At 40.5% G+C, this 25997-nt stretch overlaps 1 protein-coding gene across 1 annotated transcript in view; it reads left to right on the top strand.

Annotated features, from left to right (window-relative positions):
• jarid2b (jumonji, AT rich interactive domain 2b) overlaps positions 1 to 25997 on the top strand; it is a 93819-nt gene that overhangs the window by 40502 nt on the left and 27320 nt on the right. The window contains exons 2-4 of the mRNA XM_017422610.3: positions 4709 to 4835; positions 14189 to 14315; positions 25134 to 25357. Coding sequence (XP_017278099.1) covers positions 4709 to 4835; positions 14189 to 14315; positions 25134 to 25357 — 478 coding nt within the window. The remainder of the gene's footprint in view (positions 1 to 4708; positions 4836 to 14188; positions 14316 to 25133; positions 25358 to 25997) is intronic.

Here is a 25997-nt window from a genome sequence, read left to right on the forward strand (position 1 = left end):
AGGCTATAATTAAGATGCCATAAATGTTTTCTAATCTGCAAATGGTTGGTCATGACCTGTACAATGATATACTTGGGAATGAAGTAATTATTATCTCGGTCATCTGCTGCACTTGAGAACGCCGAGCAGTCCTCTCCATGTTGCCAGTCATATGGGACCCATGTGTTCACGAGCGAGTGCAAAAGATAAAGATGTGAGGAGTGCTGTCGCGACTACTGGATGTAATCACCCCAGCTTTGTTAAACTAATATTTCTGCTCCGTCCATCGATCCATCCGTCTTCTCATCCCCTCGTTTTCTCCGAGAGGAAACGCGTGTTAGAATAACAGATTTCGGTGCCGTTTTGTAGAGCAGATCGCAGCTGGCTCATGGCCCACATTCCTTCGCTGTGACGTCTGCACAGTCGGCAACAGCACAGCACTATTTTTGGAACGGCTATTGTGTACATACACACTCACACACACACGCCTACACACACACACACATGAAAAAATCCAGTATGCGTTAGACATGCTACACTGAAATGCAAATGTGCAAAATCCAGTTGTTTGCTGCATATGGATATTTTACCGAATTTAGTATATATTTAACAATTAAATGATTATTAATAGCTGAAGCACATTTGAGAAAATATAAACAAACACTTTGCTGTGAACTATGGGGTTTTAATCTTTTTATAATGCAGCATATAGACACATTGACACAGACACCTTTTAACAGAGGTTCAGAGCACAGCACACAAAGCACTCAGGACGTTCTTTAAAGAACTGTTTTTATTTCTGCATCCTATTGTATCAAATGAATCAACGTGTGTAATATTCTAATTTAGCAGTGAACCATGTTCTCTGAAGATATTTCCATTTATCTCCACTGAATAAGACCCACCCGATTTGGATTTTGATGCTAAAAAATGAGATATTCATCGTTTCTAAGCTTTCAAACAACATTCTGTACATTTGTTCCTCATTATACAGGCCTCTCTGCCTGTGCTTGTCATCTAATAATATATTCACAGTATATTTTTTTCAGCAACCATTGTTTTCACACAACAAATAAGATTTACATTTTTTCCCCCCATCGGCTTTGCAGAAATGGCCCTTACAATCATTCTAAGTTTATGAACAGAATCAAATGCTGTGATAATTTGAATCCTCTTCAGGCCGTAAGACGTTATCACCGGCAAACTACAGACAGCCTTTTTAACGTGAGATTAATTTGTTTTATTTTGTTCACAGTTTGCGCTCCGTTGCTGGCGGAATGCCCCTTTAGGGTGTCTAGTTATTGGATATCTACAAGATTTCATTAGGATCGCAATGAAAACGAGCAAAAACAACAGACATTAGAGGAGAGTTGGCGACGTAAATATTTTGCGCATAATCTGTACGGAAAAGATGGAGATCTGTGTGTGCGTGCGTGCATGTGTGTCAGTTCAGAACAGGTTTGATTGTCTGCGTCTTCAAATAGTTTGGGTTTAATACAGTTGCTGGGTGGCTGTGGGTGCTCGGCGTTCCTGAGGCATTTTGTGATTGTGCGCTGAAAAGATCCCTGCGCTCATTATGTGCTCATTCCGCCCGCCTTTTCGTTCGGGAGCAGGTTGTGGTGTAGATGTGTCTGCTCCAGGTGGCATTCTGTGTAAGAGGAGACTGGGTAATACCTCAGCAGAGCAGACAAATCACGCGTGCACAGCGACATTCGACTGAGAGACTGAGGTGCAGCACGTTTGTGTGTCGTTGCTGTTTGCCTTCCTCTGTCCCGCCCTCCTTATCTTCTGGGAGGTAGATTTTTCAAATTGTTGCGGAGCTGCAATTCTGGATTCAGTGGTTTTGTGGCTGAATCTCCAGGAGGAAATGAGAGGGAGCACATTGTACGAAACAAATAAGACTTCACTATACAGGTCAAAAAGTTAGTTCCTTTGCAACGGAGCAAAGTTTGCGAATGTCTATACACTTGATTTTAGGTTTCAAAGCAGGGTTTTGGAGTGAAGCTGCTGCTACTCTTGCTATCATTTTTTTTCCTGATTTTAAAAAAAAAAAAAAAAAAACATCAGTCATTTCCTTTTTTTTCTCTTTTCAATTTCTTTTTTTCTCTCCATCCAGCACTTGTTGCTGTGTATAAAAAGTGCAGGAAATATCTGTGGCAGTCTGCCAACAACTGTGAGAAAACCACAGAGAATACAAGAGGAGAAAAAAAAAAAGGAATGTAGACAAACTTTGAGGTCAGCTTTTGAGAGCAGACTATTTTCCTTTAAGCTCGGCTGTGGGGTATTTGTGAATATTAACTGGCAGCAGTATGTGTGAGAATATTTGCAACCATGAGAATTGGTGTCAGTTCTCTGTGTGTGTGTCAGTGTACAGCTGGCCTCGTGCCACATCATGAGTAAAGGAGTGCTAGTGAGCTGTCTAGGTAATTGGGGCTTACCTGACAGGCTTTTGCGCACACACATTTCTCACAAAGAATGGATTAGATGACATTAACTACAGGAGGAAATGGCATAATTGAATACTTGCGCCGCCTGTCTCACTTGTGATTATGTGTACATGCATGCTCACGTATGACAGTGTAATGAGCGTCTGCACATTACACGCAAAACATACGCATTTGGCTTTTTCAGAAGCTTAAAAAGCATCATCTGGTTCGGTTGCTTCTCTTTGTGTGTTTCGTATTGCTGCGTTCAGGCAGACATGTCTGACACCCATCAGCGCCATCATGTGCAGACACTTTTTTTTTTTCTTTTTTTTAAATTTAGCTCCTTACTCATAAGCTCTGTAGTCTTACCCTTGAGGTCCCTGAGCAGACCTTCAAAATCAAAAGCAGTGGGAAATTTATTTTTATCTGCTGGAGAAGAGAAAAAAAAAAAACAACACAAAAGCGATGCAAACAAGCAAAACGCTCAGACTTATCAATAACGGTGAAATGTGTGAAGGTGTGAATGTTTTGTCTGGTTTCAGTCTCATTTTTCAGAAAGTGCGTTTCTGAAACCTTTGCTTTAGTTTTTAGTACACAAAATAAGACCCATTTTTAAAGTGAGTTGTACACATTATAGGCAGTCACTGCATGAACTTGAATCTGACTTCTAATCCAAAGTATGATTAAAAGTTTTGGTGTAACAAACATTTAAATCGTCAGACACAGTTGCACACACCCTGTTGTGATGCTGCAACAAATGGCAGTGGCCTGTCTGTTAGTTCTCATGCTGTAACATTCGTGTTTAAGTAGGCTGTCAGCAGGATTTTAAAGGTTTTTGAGCAGCAGTCATTTCAGTGTCATTTTATTCCCTGGCTGGGGGAGAATGCTCAATATTATGATCAGATTACGTTTCTCTCTTTTTCACTCGGATATTCAACCTGTTATTGCCGGTTTCGGTGTTACCTCAGCTCTTCTGTTTTTGTTTTCCACCGCTTGCGACTGTTCTCTGTAATTACAGCGCCGGTAAAATGTCTTCTTGTAATTGTTTTCATTCGTGTCGGAGATTGTTTTATAGTCTGCGACACCAGCAATCTGACTCAACTGGACGGGTTTCTTTTCCCTTCAGACTATTTTTATTTTACATTTGAGTAATATAGAGAGAAAAAAATGTGTTTAGAGAGATGAGTTGACATGATCAGAAATGTGCACTGAATTCAAATAATTAGCATGCATAAACAGTTTATGCATAAACAGTGTTTTTTTTTTCCAACACTGCTGACATCCACTCATCCTGAGGCTTGACAAGAAAAAAAAAATCTACTCATGATGAATAACTTTTTGTTATTACTTATGTCTAATTCATTTCCTTTAGTCATTAGTGTTGTTAGACATCAAACACAGCTGCCAGAGCAATGAGAGTAAGCAGCAGAGTGGGAATAGAAATGTGCTCATTGCTGTTGGACGCTCACTAAGGAAGCTGTTAACAGTGCCTATTTTACCCGAATAGTTTTCTAATGAGCTCTCAATATGAGCAGTAGGTGTTTTAAATAAATTCTGGCAGAGACGTTGAGACTCTTGGCAATACTGTCTTTCACTGTAAGAACAGATAAGTGACACAAACTTAGTCTTGTGGTGTTTAATTTGCTTTCCAACTATTCATCACTGCGACATCCTGCCATCACTGCAGAAGGAGATGCTGTCTGTTGTAGTGCTAATGTATGGCCCTGTATCTAATCGTAAGCTAATGCTTTGTGATGTTAATGTTGTGTCAGAGATGGACAGCAAAATGTAAATGAAATACCCATCAAACTAAAACTTTGTTTTAAATAATGTGACTACTTTTGTAAGACAGCTTTGTGTTCCCTGTTTTATTGCTATTTCGGCAGCCTAATAAGGTGTAATCTTATTTCCACATTGCTACTAACTGGCCCCAACCATTGTTGGCAGCTCCTGTAAACACATATTTTTTCCCGGGCTCAATATATTGTTTAGATTGTGTGTAGAAGGTACAAAGTAAGCGCGCATTCCTTGGCTAAGAACTGAACACTTACAGGCTGCGTTTTTTTTGTGGCTTTTCCTGTTGGCCGGTGAGCATTTCCTGACCTTGACCTCAAGTCACACTTTTACTGTTTTGTTGTTGTCTGACAGCAACAAAAACAGAAGGCAACCTTCAGCGTAAACACTTGTCCCAACTCCTGTAAATGTTTCTCATAAACTTCTAAAAACTATTCCATGTGCTCCCTTTTCAGTTTCTGCAAATGATTTATGCTCGCTTTTTCCTCTTTCTCTGGATATTTTCACAGGACGACAGTGATGGGATCCCGTGGTCGGAAGAAAGGGTGATGCGGAAGGTGCTTTACCTCTCTCTGAAGGAGTTCAGGACTGCACAGAAACGGCAGCTGGATGGTGATGGAACCACAAACTCCAATGGTGAGTTTCCATTCGTGTCTTAAATGGATTTTATATTACATCTGTTCGCTTATGTACTTAGTCATACACCAGAAAACATCCTGGGATCTGTGGACAAACGTAGAAAGGAGTCTGGAAGTTTTCGGGTCATTTAGAGTTTCCGAGAAGGAAAACAAACCAAAATGCTACTAGATGCAATCAGTAATGCAATCACCTACAACTATTCCTAATGGGTATTCCCAGGAATGTTAGAACATTTGCTCTTTGTGATACTTATGGATGTGGCTGTGAATCGTCTGATCAATAATGTGTTTGAGGATAAATAGTCCACATCTTTGTCTACCCATCTCTGGTGCAATATTTGTCCAAACCAGCAAGTCATAAATAAGGAACAGACAAAGCTGACAAGTTGATTTTTTTTTTCTTCTTTTCTGTTTTTTTTCTCCAGGCTTCAGCCTTTTATATATAGCTGTTGATTTAAAGCCTTGCTCTCTTGATTATGATACACATAAGAGAATTTTCTTTAAAGTTTTAAGTCTTTGGTACAGTACATTAACATTTGTTATTTGGCACTGCCGTGCTCTCAGGAACCTCAACCAGTTGATCGAACTATGGATTATGAGAGGAAAAACTGAGATGTGGAGAATATTCAAAGTTCATACTGAAAGACCTCCCTCAGGATCCAAATTCGAGACTTTCTCAGCCATTTCTTACAAATTAAAGCCAGGGTTTTATACATTTGTTACTTATTTCACTCTTGGATCGGCAATTCCTTACATATGTTTTTGAAATGTCTGCTTGCAGCTTTATAAGTTATATTGACATATGTACTGACAAAACCAAAACTGGAAACTTGGTCTTTACTCTGACAAAATGATCAAAACAAAAACAAACTCTGTGTGAGGATTTTATAGAGTAAATGTCAGAGTTTTGTTCTTGGAACAGACGATCAAAGAATCTTGTTTGCCTTTTGTTGTGGGTCAGTGAGCAGGGAGTTCTGCTCTTTGCTTGTTCAGTGTAACACCCTCAAAGGAGCCATTGAGCTGAAAGTGTTTCCCACTCGTTTTTTAAAATGTAGTTTACTCATCAAATAGAAGAACTTTGAGGTTGTCCAGTGGCACAAACAGGAAGACATGTGCTGTTAATCTTTTCCAGCTTGGACATTTACATCCGCCCCGAGGGCCACATGCTCAAAGCAACTTGAATAAGAATTATTATTTGAAATAGTCAGAAATCTGGTTCCAGGTGGAATCTCTCTACTGGAACAGTTGTGTGTGTTTTGCTGTGGAAACCTTAAACAATCCAAGAAAAGTGAGAGTGCAGAAAGGGAAGAAGTGTTTTTTTTTTTTAACCGAGCCAGCCAGCGTGTCTTTGTTCGGCCCTCGTTCTCCTGCGTGAAAAGATCCTCAGCCAGCCAGCAGCAGAGATTTGAACTTCACGTGTCTAAAAAGCTATTCTCAGCTGACATTAACACAAATGAGATGCTGAAAGAAATAAACCAAGAGGAAAAAGAAGCCTCTGAAGGTTCACACCCAGTTTTTTTTCAGCCATCCAGAACAACAGACAGGAAACAGAAAGGAGGGGACTTGCTGTTTTTTGTTTGTTTTTTCTTTTAATGATCTGATGTTTTATTTTTGTCATTTATTTTTGTCTCCATTATGTTTGTTCCACACCTTTTTATTTATTCACTCATTGCCTGTGCTGACTGCCCCCCTCCCTTCCTCGTGGCTGCTGCATCTCTCTCCGCGTCTGTCTGGCATCTCATAGTTGCCACTCCAGTGCTCCTCGGGGCCTTTTAAGCCGCCGCGGGTAGCTGACCTTATCGCCTGAATAAAAATGACTCATTAAAAAGCATTGGCGGCCCGTCGCGCTGGGGGTAACGACAGCAGCCCATGCTGACACAAAAGGGTGCAGCGCTGAAAAGACGGGCCCTGCTGTTTCAGAACGCCGTGTGTTAGCGAGGCTTTGGAGGCTGCATGAGCCGAGCAGTTTCCCATCTCGCACAGGCGGTGTGGTGAAACTGTCAGCCATTTTGGAGGATCATGCTCAGCATGCTCTACATCCTGAATGGGCCATCCCTGCTGTTTTAGAGGACTGTGGGTTAGAGAGTCTGGGCTTATGTATAAATCAGACATGTGCCGCAGTCTTTAACCTTGCACAACCATTACTAGGAAACAAACGGCTATTATTGGAGAGTCCAAACATTCTTGATTATTAATGGTCTTAAGACATCAGAGAAGTGGATTAAAGATAATAATCATAATGATTTCTGCTCAGTGGACCTGGAACGTTATACCAATTTATGACCGTTTATGGCAATTATTTTGTTTTTCCCCCTTCTTTCAAAATTGAAATGTTGCGGCCCCCTTTTTACCAGTTTGAATTCAGAAAATGGTATAAAAACAAAACCTTTATGTTGGAGGGCAAAAATATATCAGTTGACTGATTTTTCTAACATAATATTTTTTTAAAAAAAGGAAGATTTTCCATCAGTATAGGAAAAAAAGGCGAGCTCTGTTCTAAAAACAACATTTTGTCCACATAAAAACAGCCTAACCGCTGGACACATTTTTCTTCCTGCGTCTTTTATGGTGGATTGTACAAACCGTTTGCCAAATAAAACACCGCCTTTTTATATTTCTTCACACTGATATGTGTAACTTAATGCATTCAGTCTCACAGAATGATGCTTGGTGAGATACCGTTCCTTCACACTTTTATCTCGTCTTGTACCATGTTGCATATATTTTACATATGCAGGATTTTGAAAGGCTGTACTTTAAGCCAAACCATAATCTGTCTCTAACCCCTAAGTGTTTTATTTTTTTCTGCCAAAGCTAAACAGAGAGCGAGTCTGATATGCAGTTACAATAAAATATGTCTCCTTAGTGGCTTCCACTTCATATTGTTGCAGAAAGCTGAATGATTTAAGATCTGTATTCTAGTTTCTGCAAAAATAAATTGCAATAAATTTCTGTTATTTAGATTTAAATGTACAAATATATTTGTCTGGTAAAATACAGGAGTCTATTTTGTAAATTCCAAAGAAAAAAGAAAAGTTTATGGACTTGTCAAATTTAAAGTTTATTCTGAAATTTAAAAAAACGAAATGTAATGAAATGATAAGCTGCCAATTGCTATATATATATAGAGGTCTGAATGAGCAGGCGAGAGCTTCACAAATGCTGGAAATCAGTGTTGGCCTATAAGGCTGTCACTGACCACTCCTCCGTCATCCTGTTTGTAATATGAATGCCTGATTCTCAGCTTTCTCTCTGATCCAAACCAACAATTGTGCCATCTTGCCACCCTCCACCTCATTCGCTTGGCAGACGTCCATCTCCCTTGCCCTTCCCGCGTCTCGTGCTCCTTCTCTGCATTATTTAACAAATGACATTATGCCCTCCTGCTTCCCATCTTCCGCTCATTCACCCATACGTGCATTTCTCCCAGCCACGCTTCTCCTCTCCTTTTCTGGTCCCCATTTCCCTCCGTTCGTTTGTCCTTCCGTTTTTTTCCCCCCCTCCTCTCCCCTGATACAGGGTTTCATTACACATCAATAGGACTCTGGTTACTGCCTTCTCTGCCAGCTCCTGTCTCTTTTCTCCCTCCTGCTGCTCAGTCTCCTCGATTATGTTATGTATTCCCTTCTCAGAAGCCCCTTTCTCCCTGCCTCTTTTATCTGTCTGCCTTTTTCTCACCGTTTCTTTGTTTGCTGTTTTGTCCCTCCCATCCTCTGTCCCATTTGTCTTAACTATTGTTACTATCACCCAAACTGTCTCTCCTATGTTTTCCTCCGTCGGCACCCTCCCTTCCTTTCCTTCTGTCCTGTTTCCAACTCTCCCTCCTTTGCTCTCCATCTGGCTGTAGCTTGTCTTTGTAGCCATGTCTCTACATCACCATCTCCTTCTGCTGTAGTTTTTCTGTACATCTCCCCTCCGATCCTTTCCTCCCTCTCCATTTTCCTGAGTGCTATTGATGGAGGAGCTGGCTGTTGGCCAAAGAAAATGTGGGGCTGAAGCGAGAGCTCCTGGTTTGCCCATTTCTCCGACTGTCTCCTATTTTCTCTTCCTGTTGGTCTGCACATCTCAAGATTTGCTATTCCGATTGTTTTTATGCACATCATGTTGTTTCCTCCATCACTCAGTCGGCTGTCACTTCGCTGTCTGCCTGCATTTCCCATGTCACCGGCTTGCAAGGCCGGAGTGGCAGCCGTGGCAGCCGTGGCAGCCGTGGCAGCTAAAACTGAGCGTCGAACCTCTATTCTTTTTCCGGTGAAGGCATCAGAAGACCGAGGAGCACAGATGAAAGTATACCAGCATGGAGGAAAGGTTAAAGAAGGTTGCATAAAAGGGAGGGAAAAAAAACAAAGGAAACACAATACCTGAAAGAAGGATAGTTCAGCTATTTTATCATGGAAGGGAAAGAGATTGCATCGACTCTGTCCTTGCTTGCTCTTTATCCATAACTGAGTCAGCCCATTACAGGATCCCATCTTTGCCTTTAATGCTTTAGATTACGCTTTGAACTTACACAAAGCAGATGTCATGTTTCTGAACTGCACATGCTTTTGCTCTGGCTTGTGGTGAAGTGTCACGCCGCGTTGTTAGGTTCAATTTTGAAAGGAAGAGCAACATATTTTTATCCGTTTTAGATCATCATGCCAGGCGGTCAACTTTGAAATATGTGTTGGAATGGATACTATGATGGGTCTTTCTAGAATAACTCTTTTTCTGGTTATTTTAAGACAGTTTGCCTTCTTACTTGAACAAAGAGTGTAATATAGAATTTTAGTTTAGCTTTTTATTCCTTTTTATGACAAATGATAGTAGTGATTCAAGCAGTGTTTGAATGTCAGCTGTATATATGTAATATCAGAATCAAGTCAATGTACGGGTTATTTATGTACTGCATATTTGCTAACCAGGGTCCCTTTTAAGACACCAGATATACAGCATTATTGATTTCATAAACCAGTAAAAGCAAATGCATTCAGTAAATTGGATATAGGTTACTTTTGTTTTATATTCAGCATCACCGCATGTAAACATTTATTATGGTGACAGTGATAGTTGTCATTTTCACCAGAGTGAACAGGATATTTTGTGACATACAATATTGACGTTGAAAGTTACAAAATGTATTATAATGCTACAGCATTGTTTCTTTGGTTGTTCGGGAGCATTGACAGTGCGTCAAGGATGACTCTGTTAGCCAAGGTTGCTGCTGTTTATGTACGGCTCAAGAGATTACTGCGTGTTGCCACAGTCGCTGGGCGTATTTCCTCCAGAAAACTTGCATGGAATCGTTCGGCTACTATGTTGCTGTTCAAGAGTCGAGTTTAGACGGCTCGTTTTTTTAACAGTACCGAAGCAAAGCTACTCTAGCACTATTTCTCACTGAACTGATGTGCAGCACAAGTGGATTGGCTGGTGTCCGTATTGTCACACGTGAAGTTGAACTTTTCTTACAACCCCGACAACAAGAAGCAAAAACACCACAGTCCTGTGTAAAAATTAACAAGGTCTTCCTTAAAACGAAGGAAAGGTGTAAACTTTGATGCCTGAAATGCATCTCTGGGGTCAAATCTGTGCTGTGAGGGAGGTGATGAGTACAGTGGTCCAGCTCGGTAAGACTGCAGTTTCACATAGTTGTGAATCATCACATGGGTGCTGATTTAGACACAACACCATGAGTTGTTTTCAGTCACTGAAGAACTATTTTAGTCTTTGCTACAATCAAGTCCTGAATTGTATTTGTTGGTTACTAGGTGTTGCATTTCTTTCAATTATGGACATCTTAAAGTTGTATTTAGAAGTGCAGTAAAGAGCCAATAAGGTCAAATTTTGTGCTTGAATTACTGTGCGTCTTTTTAACGTCATGCCAACCCAGCTTTACTTGCATTTTTTATTGGGGCTGACAGAACTTGCGTCTTGCAGCCCAGAGATGTGCCATGTTATGCTTTCTGTTAACTCCCGCCCCGCTCTCGTGAGAGACCAAGGTGAATGTAGCGCGGCGACGGGCTTAGTTAAGCAGGGCTAAATCTGATTAGACCCCGCCCCCACAGGACCAGCTTCTGGGATGGCACGCTGGTGACATGTCTCTGCAGCTCCAGGAGTTCAGGGGAAGGTTTCTAGGCTCTCTCCTGCATTTGCCCATCCCCAGTTCTTCTAGGTTTTCAAGATTCCCAGTTCTGCCCCTCAGATGGGCACTCAAGTGCGACCAGCATATGTCAGACAAGTCTTCGGAGAAATAAGGGAAGATGGATTGAGGGCGAGGATGGGGAAAAAAGCAGAGAGTCTGTTGAAATGGGTCCGTTCTTGTTTGTTTGTGTTCTCTGGGGACATTGCGTGTCAGTCATTTTTTGAGCACAATTAAAGTTAATGAGCTGTTTTTGTTCTCGCTCTAGTGTGGGTTTCATTGGCAAAACACTGTCCAGAATTGGAGATGGGACTTTTTATAGCATTTTCATATCAGTTTTAATGAGTTTGCCCAAATTTTATCAACTTTTTTTTTATGGCTGCACGTTAAGGAATCCATCTTTTGGTTTGTTTGGACATTGTTACACTGCAGAAAATTTACATGCCTCAGAGTCCTTACTGTATAACAGAAAACACTGTTCCTGAATTGTTTTTGAACTTCAGTCCTTTCTTAAATCGATGACCACACCTTGAGCAACATTACACATTGATTGTTTTGCACACCTGTAAGAACAGCACCTGGTTCATATTTTGCCTCTTTTGGCCAATGAGCAGGCCAGATAGTTTAGCCTAAATATTGCTAAAATGAAAAATTTCTGACAAGGTGGAAAATGGTTGCAGGAGTTTGTGACAAAGAAAAAATAAGCTTGTAAACCATAAGGTGCATCTCTTTCTTTTATTTTTGTGTGTGTCATAATATAGAATTTTGAACTTGTACGGTAAATTATCCTAATGTGAATCTTTACAGATGTCAAATGTCTTAATTTCACTTAATTTTTAATGATTCACTCTTAATAATTTGATTTTCTTTTTAAAATAAATTCCTTTAAAAACAGCAGTGAGAAAATTAGTTCGCTCAACTCAAACTTGTTTAGCATTTATTGGTAATTTACCATTAACATGTTTTTAATGCTAGTATTTGAATAAACTGCTGTGTGATATGATTGCTGATTGTTTTGTAAGAGTTTGTATGGGACTTTAAAAACACAACATATCTCATAATGTGATCGTTTGAGATATTGTATTCATGTTTTCAGTTGTTTTATTTGGGGTTTGCCCAAATCTTCCTCCTAGATTAGCTAATAAGTCATTATGAATTATCATAAAATCAGATGGTAATTACCTGTTAAGTTGCATATTTTGCTGCTTTTTGACGAAGTGGTACTTTTTTTCCTCAGAGAACTCAAAAGACTTTAAGGGAAACAGTTGATTCATAGAAGGCCTATGAATGTAAGCTTTTCGTGACAACCAAGACATTATAAGGTGATGATTCATACCCGGTTTTTAGTTTTTCAGCCTTTAGGCTCCTCAGTACCAACTGCAATAACCTTACTCATCACACTGGCCCTTCTTAACTCTGACCGCGATGATGCGTCTGATGAATCTACCTCCCCGCATTCAGGTGCTGACCTGCCCTGCGTGTGGGAGCAAACCAAAGGGTGTTTATGCAGTAAAGGGGATGTGTGTGTGTGTGTGTGTTCCTTTGGCTCAAAGCATGGCAATAAACATGTTAAATCATATGTTTGAGATGTCTTTTTACCCACTTCAAAATCATTTATCTTCTTCCTGTCTCCTGTGCTATCATTTGATCTTGTACTTGCTCCCAGTTTCGTCTTTCCCAGATGAAAAGGTGCCTGGACTTGTTTAACGAGAGGAACTTCACGGACGGGATATCATTTAAATTGGACCTATTCAAACAGGCGCTCCGCTTTTGTAATCCTTTGAAATATATTTTGAATGGGAGCCGAATTATTATTATAATTATTATTATTAGTTTGCATTCCAGAGTGATTGACACATTCTTTCTCAGTGAAATGGAATTTGTTAGGTGTGTTGAGAAGGCGTGACTCTACAAATAAGTGATCAAGATGGTGACATATGGGTTAGTCAGTCAGTAATATCGTGGTATTTTTGGTCTGTGCCAAATTCACACAATAAGGCACAGATAATTTTTTTAATTAAAGGCATAAAATTCCTTGAAGGGAAACGATATTGCCTGCTGCCTTTTATGCGAAACTTTTAGACTAAGATCATCTTATGCTGGGAAATGAGTTGTAGCCATTTTGGTAAAACTTGTCAGATGTTTAATTGCTGCAGTCCTTTCTCCTACATCTAAATCTTCAGCTTTCAGCTCTTCAGTCACACTGAAATTTGAGATTAATCTTTGAAACTAGCACTGTCCCTATATATCCAGTCATTCGCCTTTTTATTATTCCTTGTAGCAACCAGAAATGCTCGAAATCTCCCGAGTTGATTTGCTGAAACGTTTGCTCGCTTTGAATCAGACAAGCCTCTTTGACTGACACTTTCCAAGAATTACAACAACTGCCCCTGAGAAAATCAAGCCTGCGATACATGTTTAATCCAGTTTTCTCTCTTAATTACCATTGACTTCCGCTTTGCTCTTTGACCTGATTTGAATTTTCAGTGTTTGTTTGTTCCTTTTCGTTTAAAAATCTGTCAGGGGCCTGGTTTTGTTTGTGAGTTGCTTGCTAAATTTTTAATCGGGGCACTCTCTGTTGGGCTTACTGAGAATGTCAAGTCCAGAAAAAGCTCTCCATTTCTCACACTGCCTCTGGCTTTTTTTTTAAACCTTTGTTAGGGGCCACACATCACCTATGTCAGTGAGCAATAGCAGCTAAAAACGGCAGGAGAAAATGTGGATTGGAAAATAATTAGCTTTTCTTTTTCTCCAAATTGGTCCCTGTGATGCTGCGAGAAATGTGGCGATACGAGATATGACAGACTTGTTGTTTTAGATTTGCTGCAATTTTAACATTGACTGCAGATGTGCTTGGTTCAAAAGCTTTTGGTTTTGAAATGTTTGAGCTGTATCCTTTCCCCGTTTATTAAAAACAGTTTTTTTTTTCCTCCCATGTTTTCTGCACTGTCAAACAAACTCGAGCTACCATAATCCTATCAAAAGAGATATTCACTGTCTTTATCCCCCATCACTGCATCAAATCAAGGACAAACAAAGAGCTTTATTAACGCTGTCAGATGAAAACAGTTTATTCCCCAAAGACATTAAACCTATATTAAACAGTATTGCACTCCAGACATCATTAAATGACTATGAAAGATGTTAAGATATCCTCACGTTGAAATATTTCAAACAAGTGGATCTGTGGTTGTGGTCAGACTCTTAACTATTTTACCCTTTTGTGTTTTTAGGTCCCCTAGCCAATGGGCAGCTGAATGGCTCGGTGTCAAAGGGCATCCACAAAGAAGATGGGTCCTTGCGCTCTCAGGGGCTGCATGGGAGCAACAAATACGGCGAGGATAGTCCTGCAAAAAAGAGGTTTGTGTTTTTACATTTGTACAGGTCACAAATTATGTTTGTCTGACTGGATTATAAAAAAAACAACCTTTAGAGACCTTTAGTTTCTCTTTTTGTCATGTTTATTTGTTGTCCTGTTGCTGAAACTTTGAACCTGATGAGAAAATTTCCGCACACAAGATATAAACTTCATATGCGTCTGAGCTGTGATGACTCTTCTAAATTTTGTGGTTTCACGAGTTTACCCCCCGAGACCAGCCTCTTTCAAGTCCTCCTCATTGTTTTACTTACCCACGGTTTATCTTCCTCTTTTCCTCAACTGCTCTTTTGTTCTGTAATTTATTAGCTCCCTCTAATCATAACTCTTATATATACTCTGTTCCAACATTCCCAGCAAAAATCAATTCAAAGTGTTTCAGTGCAACATTGTTTATTGCACTGATTTATAAACCGGCCGTGTTCACTCCCTTCGTCATATCTTTCTCCTGAGAAGGCTCTTCCTCCTCTTCTACCAGTATTTTTTTTTACAGTCAAATCTTTTATTCTGTAACAAGTTTCTTTCAGTTTAATGGCATATTATTATGCAAGTCACTGAAGTGTTAAATGTGCAAAAATATTTGTAGCGCTGGACTCCCAACTGCTCAGCGCCAATACACTTTGAATTGTTAGTAATTACCCACTGAAAAGAATGTTGCCAAACAATTTCCAAATAATTTTTGAAATCAAGTAGTTGCAGTTAAGAAGAATTGGCTATTAATTTCCAGCCTGCGTATTTTTTTATTGTCTAAATTATGTCTGTGAAAAACAAGTAATTTTGACAGGGATTCATACAAACTGGTGCTCTCTTTGACGAGCATTACTCGGAAATTATATATGTGGAAAATTACATGCTTTCAATGCAATTAGCTTGGAGACGACAATCTGGGAAAAAATGTTTTACAATGAATTATGCTTAACGGTATTTCCAGCAGATATAAAATGACTGTTGTATCTTAAAGCTTGTGTTTATCTTTTGCTTCAAATGCTCTCATGGCGCATCATATGTGTTTGTGCAGGAGCACTAGCACCTTATTTTTCTTCTATTTTCACCCTCAAGCAGACGGCTGCTGTTGGTGGCAGGTGTGTGTGAGCACCGATGCACGCCTGCCCGGTGTGTGTGGTTTTGTTCAGCTGCTGGCCCCCTCACACACATTAATAGGGCATCCAAACATCAGTGTAAAGCTGGAGGGGGGGGGGAGTCTGGGCATGGAAGCGGGGGGGCTGGACTGCAGCAGATGTCTTTCTGTAATGAGCATACTGGCTCCATTCACTGCGTGTCAAGCACCTGCCCGAGTTCTCCGAGCTGTCATTTGATACTGTAGCTTCAGAATCTCAGCGTGGTCATTACAAGCGTTCGCCTACCTGGCTTTGAAACAGGTGTCCGCAGAACCAACTTGTATTAAATGTTTTAGGAGGCTGTCAACTAAAGCCAAAAGCGAATTTTCCTGCTGGGGCTTTAGAATTTGTAGAATCCTAAAAATGACCAAGTGTGGATACCTGACTAAAAACATCAAAAGGGCCTGTTCACATTTGCTGCTAAATCCCTCTTTAGTTATCTAATTGTGATTGGTTAAATGCAGGTGAATATGTGTCTGAACTGCCTCAATGCGCGTTAAAAACATTTTCACTCAAATCACTTTCAGAGGTGGTTTGGACCTCTTGAGAGCAGAGGGAAAAAAAATCAGCTCAGCTGCTGACTGATTAAAGATGATACATAAATAGATGATAAATAGGTGTGTTTGGTTGAGATTTTATTAATCAAAGTGGATTACAGGACGTTGCTTGGTTTAATATTTGTTGTATTTGTTTTGGAGGTGGCTGTCACCTATGTGGTTGCTGTAACTTTAAGTCACTGTCAGTCACAGAACGGCAGCGGTATGTCGTGTTATATTCACCTAATTAAACAAAGAGGTGATGTTACATCAACGGTGGAGCTGTAAAAACAGCTGACAGCTGTCAACACACCGTTCAGCTGTGGTGGATTCTCACAGGTTTAAATCTTTAGCCTTTGCGCTGACCCTTAATTCTGTGAGGTCACGAATAATTTTTTGCTCCTTTATTTTTCTTAGATTTCGTCTTTTGGATATAATTATGAGAGAGCTCAACAAAAAAGCAACTCAAATGGCTCTGAACCCCGTTGATGTCAAAATAATACAGTTCAGATGTCTGAATGTGTTGTCACATTTACAGAAACGTAAGCAGGCGTGCCGACGTCCCGTTTGTTGCTCGCCGACAGCCCTCCGTGAGACGCGGCTGTGTGTGTATCTGTATACAGACATCTGACAATTGACAACTGTTCACAAAACATTTTGGGATGCATGTGGTCAGAGCTGACCACACGCAGTCAAATCACCCAAAACTGATTTGAAATGGCTTTGCAACAAATGTGAACGGGCCCAAAGAGGCGGAATTTCTATTTCCAAGTGTCAGGTCAAAATGCTCATATATGGGCGTGTAAGACTATTTATATAGTTCTAAACAATAAACTTCAAAATATTTTTTTATACTTGTTAAGCAAGACTAACAAAGTCAAACATAATACACCAAACCTGATGTTATGATGATTAAAACAACATTTCCTTTAGAAAATACTTTGTAACTTGGTGTTGCGAGGTCGCCTCATGCCCCGTCACTTCAAGGGTGCCCCTGAAAAACCTCTGTTTTAAGAACCCTACACCTACAAACCCCAACTCCCCCATGTGAATGCACAAACGCAGAGGTAGGGTGCATAATAGTGTGAAAGACTAAAGAGTTTCGGTCAGATTCTTGCGTTGAAGTAAATGTGTTGCTTAAATTACAGCAAAGCATAAAGAGTCCTTGTTTCACTGAAGAAAAAAATGACTGCCGTTTTATTTTTTTTTCTCCTTGTGATGCTCTGTGATGATTACAGTTCATCTACAGGGCAGCCTGTTTGGAGGCTTTTATTACTTCACATAAATGCATAAAAACAGCGAGACTGAATGAAGAAAGGCTCTCTATCTCATGCAAATGAACAAAGTCGCGCCAGTCAATTGCAGTGTCCCATGCCTATTAAAAAAAGCTTTTGTGTATGCACGCAGATGAATGATGACTCTAGTGCCCTGGCATCGAGTGTTCTGCACTGTTCCTAAACAGAACTAATTGTGATGATGCCAGGAGCTTTTACTTTTGGCAGTGGACAAAACAGAAATGGAGGGGAGCTGTTGCATAGCTGTGTCCAGCTCTGAGTGAAAAGGAAGAAGTTTGTGGGGAGAAGATGAAGGGATCAAGCGTAGACTGGGAGAGAAACGCTGGGCGGGGCAGCAGAGACGGAAGGACAGGTGCGGGCGATTTTTGGCAGGAAGTGGCCCTCTTTAGAAGTCTTTGAGATCAACTCTGTGTTTGCCTTCCCATGCTCCTGAGATCGGTGGAACGACTGGCAGCACATACCGTCAAACACGCCAGCTCGTTGTAGTCCTCGCTTACCAGCACGACCATATTCTCCAAATGGGGTTTCCCTGCCAAGCGTTGGCCCTGCGCACACACGGACACACACAGCTTACACAAGCTTTCCGTGGTTTACTGACCCAGTTACAACCCAGCACTTTTGTTCGTCCTCATTATTAGAATCATGATGTTAAATAATTGTTTGTCACTAAATGTGATCATTCTAAAACCAGGTGTTTTTGTTTGAAATCTATGGGATCTTTTAAGCTTTACTCATGAGTCCAGTCATAAATCGACCTGCTTTTAAAGGAAATTCTCCTCCAAAAAGAAGTCATAGTTTTCACACTTTGTCAGCATCTCAAAAAGGAAATGAGTCACTGATATTTCTATTAGTTGTTAATTCAGTTACCAAATAAACTGAGTTATGGTTTATATTTATTTACTTTTTCTAGATTTTTATTTTGTAAATAGTGAGTAGGTTGACCATATGAGACAGAGAGATTTTTGAGTTTTTTGAGAAAGGCGTCTCAGGTGTGCTGACAGTCAACATTGGCTTCTCGGCCGTGTTAAGAATTTAATGCTGCTGCTTAGTTTGTTTTTTATATATTGCGTTGGACATATGGGTTATCCAGTCATCTCATGAGTATTTTCCAATGAGTTTTCCCTTTCCATGTTGGCATTCTCTGATTAAAAGAAGTTTTTCACCAAGTTGCCCCTCAGTAACCTTGCTGTTTGTCTGGTAAGTTGTGTGCTGAACCAGTGCAAACCTCAGACTCTGCAAAAGTGTGGTTAGAGTGTAGATCATGAGCTGAGCGCCCCTCTTAGACTTTTTAAACTTGCCTTCAGTGTTTTCTCACTCTCTTCTCTGGTCCCTTTTTTTTTGTCTTTTTCACCCCTCACTTCATTGAACCCCACTTTCGGCTCTTTTTGAATCCGTTCTCTCTGTTGTCTGTGCCAAGACACACACTCAGCTGCCGCCGCTTGTTTTGTTTCTGCATAATGAATGCCAAGTGCACACACACACACACACACACAGAGGGATGCACACTCATACACACTCTTGTCTAGCATAACCAATGACTCTTGTCAGTAATGCATAATCACCGTTTCCATTTATGAGGGATTATGTGCATGTACATGCAGTCTTAAAGGCACATATACACACTGTATGAGTGTGTTTTAGCGCCAATAAGAGCCTTAATATGTCTATTGATTTGTTTTGGATGGCATTGTGAGAAAAGGTATATGCAGCACAAACACCTAGTTTTACTACCAGCACCTAATGGGTGTATGAATATAAAGGGTTGATGAAAACAAACACAAAGACTACATTTACTTCACGGAGAGCTAATGTGTTTTATAAAGATTCAGACACTTTTCGACACACACCACATATCCAGGAATAGATGTATAGGGGGCAAGCTGAAAGGCTGGTGAGCTCCAGCTTTTAGTCAATTAGAATCACACTCTTGGTGTTTTGTCAGATGGTGACTCAGTCTACTTTTAAAACCCCAGAGAAACTTGAAACGCAAGTAAATACTACTTATGCCTTTTTATGCAGTGGTTTAAAAGGTCTCCATTTCCCTGACTCTTTTTTTACTCTGCCAGTGACGTGCATGTCAGTATACACATTAAAATATATACAGGGATTGGTCATTTATTATTTTGTTAATATGCAAATATTTATTTTTTGGACAGTTTAAAGCATATAATCTTTCTTACATGCAAGCATACTTTTTTTGGTGTCACACTCATGCATGTGCTTTGCCTGAACCCTGATATAAAACACAAATGACTTATTGTTATTATACCCTGTCCTAGTCAACTACTGTTTGAGCTTTTTAGTTTTTTGGGGGGGCTAATTTTGTAAAATGGTTCGTAAACTATTTTTCTCTTGGCAGGCTGGACTTGCAGTACTAATGAATGTTTATTTGTGTCTGGTGGGCCACATGCTTAGTGTATATATGTGACCTGGGTCTATGGGTGGGCTTTTTGCATGTGTGTGATGGTCACAGGGTTCACGGGTCAGTCATCCCAGTGCCATCTTTCTTCCTAATCCGTGGAGACAGAAAAGCAATAAACACATCGACTCACTTAGGACTGTTTACACTGAACAATCATCATTCATTTTAGGTTTTTTTAGCAATTGGCTTTGGTACAAAAGGCTTTCCAGGCTCCTGAAAGTTGGTCAAAACAGGCTTTCAAGGTAGCATTCACAATTTCAGCAACCTTTTATAAACATGTACGTTTCCAAAGCTCTTTTATTTTGAGACTTAATGGCTCCGAGCAGAATCTCACACACATGCTTTCACAGAGCCAGCTGAAGTGAGGTAGCGTTTTATCAGGACCATGTGGGCCATCTGGAGCCAAATAATAGAGCCCCTGAGGTACACTTCCTGGATCAGTGCTCTTCTCTTCAAACCATAACCTTTATCATGAGAGGGAATACAAAGCCTGATTGGAGCTCAGCCTCGTGCTGATCATCTATCAGACATTGGACACCGGACAGTCTCAAGCCTGTTTCTTTAACAGGCTTTGTATTTATCTGTAAAAGCTTCATAAATCTGGTTGCTGTTTTTATGTCTTGACGAAGCAAAAACAATATTATCCTTTAAATTTATTGTGTAACTTTTATGAATGTTTTTATTTTATAGGTTTCTCTTCCATGCTTTTATTCTTCTTCTTGTATCACTTTCTGTGTTGCTCAAATTGAATAATATAACAACATAATATTGCTGTTTCTGCATCACTCTGGTGACCGCTTGGATTTAAGTAACTTGACTGTACTGGGAGTACTTTAAAAGTGCATGATTTAACACGGGGACTGGCAGCTCATGTTCCAGTCGCCAGTCTTATCCAAATATCTGGTTACAGTGGTACGGCAAAGGTCTGAAACCAAACCACACAGACTGTCACACATAAAAGCCAGCGCTCAGCTGCAGAGGACCGCAGTTGTGACTATATGGGGACTCCCTGTGCAGCGTGTGACCTCAAGTCCACAGAAACATGTCTTTAAAGGTTTTTGCCTTTTTTTACTTTACTCATTTAGTGCTTCGTTGTGTCCCCTAAGCCTCAATGTTATACTGTAACTGATGGAAAAACAAAAATTTTCCGGTAAATTCAAACATCACAAAATCTAAGAGATGATGTCCCCTTTGAATGTTTCTGTTATTCTTTGTCTTTATAAATGCTTATATTTATATTTTCTGTGCTTTTTGTAGTGTACTTCTGTTCCTGTGTTTTATTGCAGCACATGTTGAGCAGTTGAAACCTTATTTTTAGTTGGTGCAAATTTAAATGTTCTTACTTGAGCTGTTTTGCATCTTTCAATCTGTCACATCTAGTTGCTACATTTACTGTATATATATTATATATTTTGCACTTGCACATATTCAACTCCTGTCATGAATATTTAATAAGATTGTGAAGATGCTGATGTCCAGACTCAACAGCTTGTTCTAAAACTCAAACGTGCATGTCAACACTTTTTTTTAGCAATCAGTCTTGCTTAATTGGCATTTCTTGTGAATGTGTTCTTAGTATTTTTATGCACAGTCAAGTTGTTATGCGGTTTAATAAATCAAGTATTGTTAGCTCTATAAAAAACAAATGTATGTGCTTAGTCATAGAGTTTTCCTGCACCCTGCTGATGTGCTTTGGCTGACAGAAAAGTGGTTCGTGGATGCTTTGGCTTTGTTTGTACTCCTGCTTTCCCACACTGAGGATAAGGGACGTGCAGCTTAAATTTAGTTTTAAAAAGCTCTCCTCAGATACAGATGTTACTGATCAACAGCCCTAAAGCTACGAGGCATCCTCTTTGTTGTTCTTGTGGAAATGGATGTCTCTGAAGGTGGAGGCTGGAGGTTGGAAGTTGTGCCGTCTTGTCTTTGATTGACAGGATGTGATCTGTGTCAGCCGTCCACTTTATCACAGCTTTCTCCTCATCTTTCATCTCAGCATCTCAAATTACCCTCCTTGGGTTTTCTTTTTTTTTTCTTTTTTTTGCCAGGATTATTTGCTGATCAAACCATGAAATTGTTTCACTCTTACATGCTTGATATTAGAGCGGTTCTTTATAAGGTGGAGCACTGATGGAAGGGAGGATGGGACAGGAAGAGATGGAGGGAGGAAGGGATGGGTGATGGGTGGATTAGAAAGGGATGAATGGGGACATCCTGCTGTAATCTGTTTTTTTTTCCCTCCCCGGTATTGAATCTCAGTTTCCACCCTTTCCCTTGCCTCTTCTCTCCGGCTCTCGTCTCGTTCTCCTTTAATCAATGCTTTCAGTCTAATTTTACCTTAAGTAAGCTTCACCTTCCTACAGCAGCATCGTACCAATGAGGACTCAACAGCTCGTCGTGCTTGGGAACATGGTGTACCCAGACTTCGACATGCTCACACACACACAGCACTGAGCACACGGAGGGATAAATCAGGGGCTTGTGTTACACCCAGCTTTTAGTGTAGTGGCAGTTCCTACTAAACAGCCATGTCACAGCAAATTGTTCCCATGCTGATTTCTCAATATTCACTCGGACTCTTCCTGGTTATTCTTGTATTGTCTCCAGAACTGTTGCTGCTAATGAGAAGACCATTCAGCATTGATTTATTGGCAGAACTGAACATAATTTTTAAGGAAATAGGCGTTAATTAGGTGGTTTTATTCTCTTATTTTCTGGCACATTAATAATGATTTTAGCACTTATCTTTTTTTTTTTTTTTACCCGGTGAGTTATGTTTTTAAACAAGACCTGTCACCCTTTAAATAATTACTTGTTGCCGGAGTTGCTGCTTCTGCAATAAGAGGTGCTACTGTTTTATTTATCTAATCTGCTGCTTTTTATATTCTCCACAAACCCCCATATTATCACATCATCAGCGAAGCAGATCCCCTTTTATTACCTTTTCTTTAGGCATGTCCTCGTAGTTAGCATATCATTAAACGGGAGACGGGCTGAGAGCTGACACGGAATATAAAAATGTTCAGGAGTAGAAATCAGTCATTGTTCTGGAGAATTACCGGAGTGTGTTTTAGTGTAAAACTTTGTGAAAAGCCCTCCAGCGTATCTTCGATGTTGGTTAATTGGTAACAGATCAGCCAAGAGGAAAACGTGAGGTTCATCTAAACAAGTCAATGTTCACTGTCTGGATGGGATGTAGTAAGCTCATCGCTCCACCAGCTCATCTGTTTCTGTTTGGATTCTTATGCACAAACACTCATGTTTTATTTATATGGACATTCACTATTTCTGATTTCAATTTACAAAGTTCAAAGTAATATAGTCCTGCAAAATGAACAGACCCGCTGCTTGTTTTATATTTTATAATCCATTTGCCTACCTTCCTATCAAGGTAGACTGAACCTTTAATCAGAATGTACTTGTGCATAAAATTAAGCAAGGGATTTAAAATGAAATGAATTTCAAAGTTTAAGGAAGCTGTGTGCTTCCAAGAAGTCAGCATGTTTACTCAGTGTTGAAATGCTGAAGTTGCTAACATTACCAAACTATTATCACATCTTTTGGTATAATGTGTGTAATTCTCTTGCTGTCTTATTCCCTCCCTGTTCTCCTCATTGATTTTCGTTTTACATTTTCTAAAGTTCCAGTTTATGCAGTGACAAAAACACCCCCTCCACCCATCGCTCTGTTCATCACCCTAATCTTCTGTAACTATTATTATTGTTTTTTTTCCTAGTGACCAATCTTTATTGTGCACCCTTTGTCTCACTGAAATTATCATCCTCGTATCATAAATGTAAATTGTTGGGCCCGCAGAACAACCAGAACTGCTCTTTCTGTGTCTGACCTTTTCTTTCTCTTTTCACTGAACTCTTGAACCTACCAGCTGCCCTCCATCCCACCTTCTCATATTTTGTACCATCACAGTCTTGTGTGAAGTAACAACTGTCCCATTGTGTTGTTTTGCCGATTGAAAAGTCGTCTTTTCTTGGGAGGCATTGTGTATGCTGTGTACCTAACATCTAATCTCATGCAATCAGTAACATTAGTTACATCTATCTACTGTATCACTTTAGTTAGAAAAGAGAAAGTTCTTATTTTAGGTATGTGTAAGTAACATTTTAATACAAGAATGGCTTGTATAACATTTTTCTTCAAAAAAAAAATTTCTGCTTCTAACTCTAACCCTAACCTTAAACATTTATTGTATTTTACTGTCAAATATTGAGTGTTTGATAGTAAACACGGTGCAAACAATTGCCTAGGTTAAAAATGTAAGGCTCCAGACCATTCGACCAATCATTTCTCAATTTCTCCCATATTGAGTCCATGTCAGGGCAGGAAATTGACACGTTTTAACTTGGCACTGTTCTCTGATTGGAGTGTAATCGGAGCTCTGAGCCTCTCAGCGGCTGCGCCAAATGCGCTGCGAGTGTTCTCCAGACATGATCCTATCTCCCCTTTCCTCGGTCCGCTCCGCGGCGAATTGACAAATAACACCAGGATATCGTATTCCTTCTATCACTACTCCCCTACGCTTATAGCGTAGCTCGTGCTCTCACGCACACAGAAAGCAGCACTAATCGATCGAGGCTGCTCGCTGGTTCGTGTGGCCTCTGATGGTCGGGGACTTTTTTGCGGTTTGTGTGTGAAAGCGTGTCCACACCCAGGTGTGTTTTCTGCTTTGTCTGAAGAAGGCAGTGTGACAAGTCCATTGCTTTTTTTTTTCTCCTTCTGACACACACTTCTTTAATATTCTGCTCTTATGCTTGCCTCCACTGACACATGCTGTGAAATAAAGAGAAGGAAGAAGACCATCTCAAAGGCCTTGTGCGCCATAGAAAAGTGCAAACACAACGTCGAGGCAGAAGGGGGAGAATAAAAGGATGGAAAGGGAGAAAGAAACTGAGATAAAGGAGGAAAAAAAAGATGCTGCCAATATATAGAAGATGGATAGATAGGGAGGTAAATAAAATTCTGCCGTGGCGTGTGCGGCTGTTTGGTTATGATCGGCTGCCTCAGAGCCAAGCCTCGTGCACGGGCAGCAATAAAAGGTGAACTGGCATGTCTTTCTGTGAGGTTGCTCTTGTAATTTTCTCTGTCAGTTAAAATCAGTCACCCACACACTCGGTTCATGTCAGCCGGCGAGTGGCTGCACATCAAGTGGTCATGATGAACTCATTCTGAAGAGCAGATGTGTGTGCACAATCAGTATTCACTCAAGGTTCATTTTTGCTGGGAACCCACATTAAAACATTAGCTTTAAAAAAAAGAAAGTGGTTCTGCAGGTATGAACAGGTTCATCAAGGTTCTTTTGATCAGCTGCAGAGGAATGACACACCAGCTACTGTAAACTGAACAGTTAAATGACTGTGTTAATGTGTTTTAATTTCCATGCGTCCAGATGGTTCAGCTTGTTTTCTCCTCTCCTCAGGCCTCGACTCCAGGCTCAGAGGAAGTTCGCCCAGTCGCAGCCCAACTCACCCAGCACTACGCCCATCAAAGTGGCCGACCCGAGCAGCCTGACCTCTGGCCTGTCCACGGTGCCATCCTCATCTCTCTCGTCGCTCTCCTCTTCGTCCCTGTCGTCCTCCATTCAGGACCTGTCCAGGCGCAAGCCCAAGACGGAGGACTTCCTCACCTTCCTCTGTCTCAGAGGTAAGAGCACGGCCGAGCGGAGCAGATGGAGACATGATCACATGCACACCCACAACCGGCAGAGGAGCAGGAAGAATGTTGTTTAACAAGAAAGCTGCAGATCCAGCTTGTTCTGATATTTCAGCCCAGGTCCGAGACGCAGGTCTTTACTGGAAATGAATTGCGTGTTACATCTGAGACTTGACAACAGTTTTCTGGCTATTTGCACATAAAGATGGATGCACAAGCAACTCGTCTGCGATAATAAGATTTGCGAAGTTGGATTTTGATCACCTTCCACCCACCCAAATGCACACAGACGCACGCACAAATCCATCTGCATACTGCGAATAACTGCACACTTGCCCAAGGCTAAGATTATCCTGCATTTCATCAGCTTACACATCTCCCCCTCCTACTTTTCAGCAACTGTCTGTCTCTTTAACACCCTGCCTGTCACCCTCCACTACAGCAGCTGTTCGTACACAGAGTACTCACACAATCGCAACACCCTGCTCTACAAACACTACACAGGTTCATCGACACTATGTCACACATTCAATGTCAAATGAACTGTAAACGCCACGGCAGAGCCATTAGCAGCTGAATTAGTTTTGTGTGTGTGTGTGCAGCGCTACTTTGTCTCAACACAGCAGAATTG

The sequence above is a fragment of the Kryptolebias marmoratus genome, linkage group LG5, assembly GCF_001649575.2.
Source record: "Kryptolebias marmoratus isolate JLee-2015 linkage group LG5, ASM164957v2, whole genome shotgun sequence".
Taxonomy (NCBI): domain Eukaryota; kingdom Metazoa; phylum Chordata; class Actinopteri; order Cyprinodontiformes; family Rivulidae; genus Kryptolebias; species Kryptolebias marmoratus.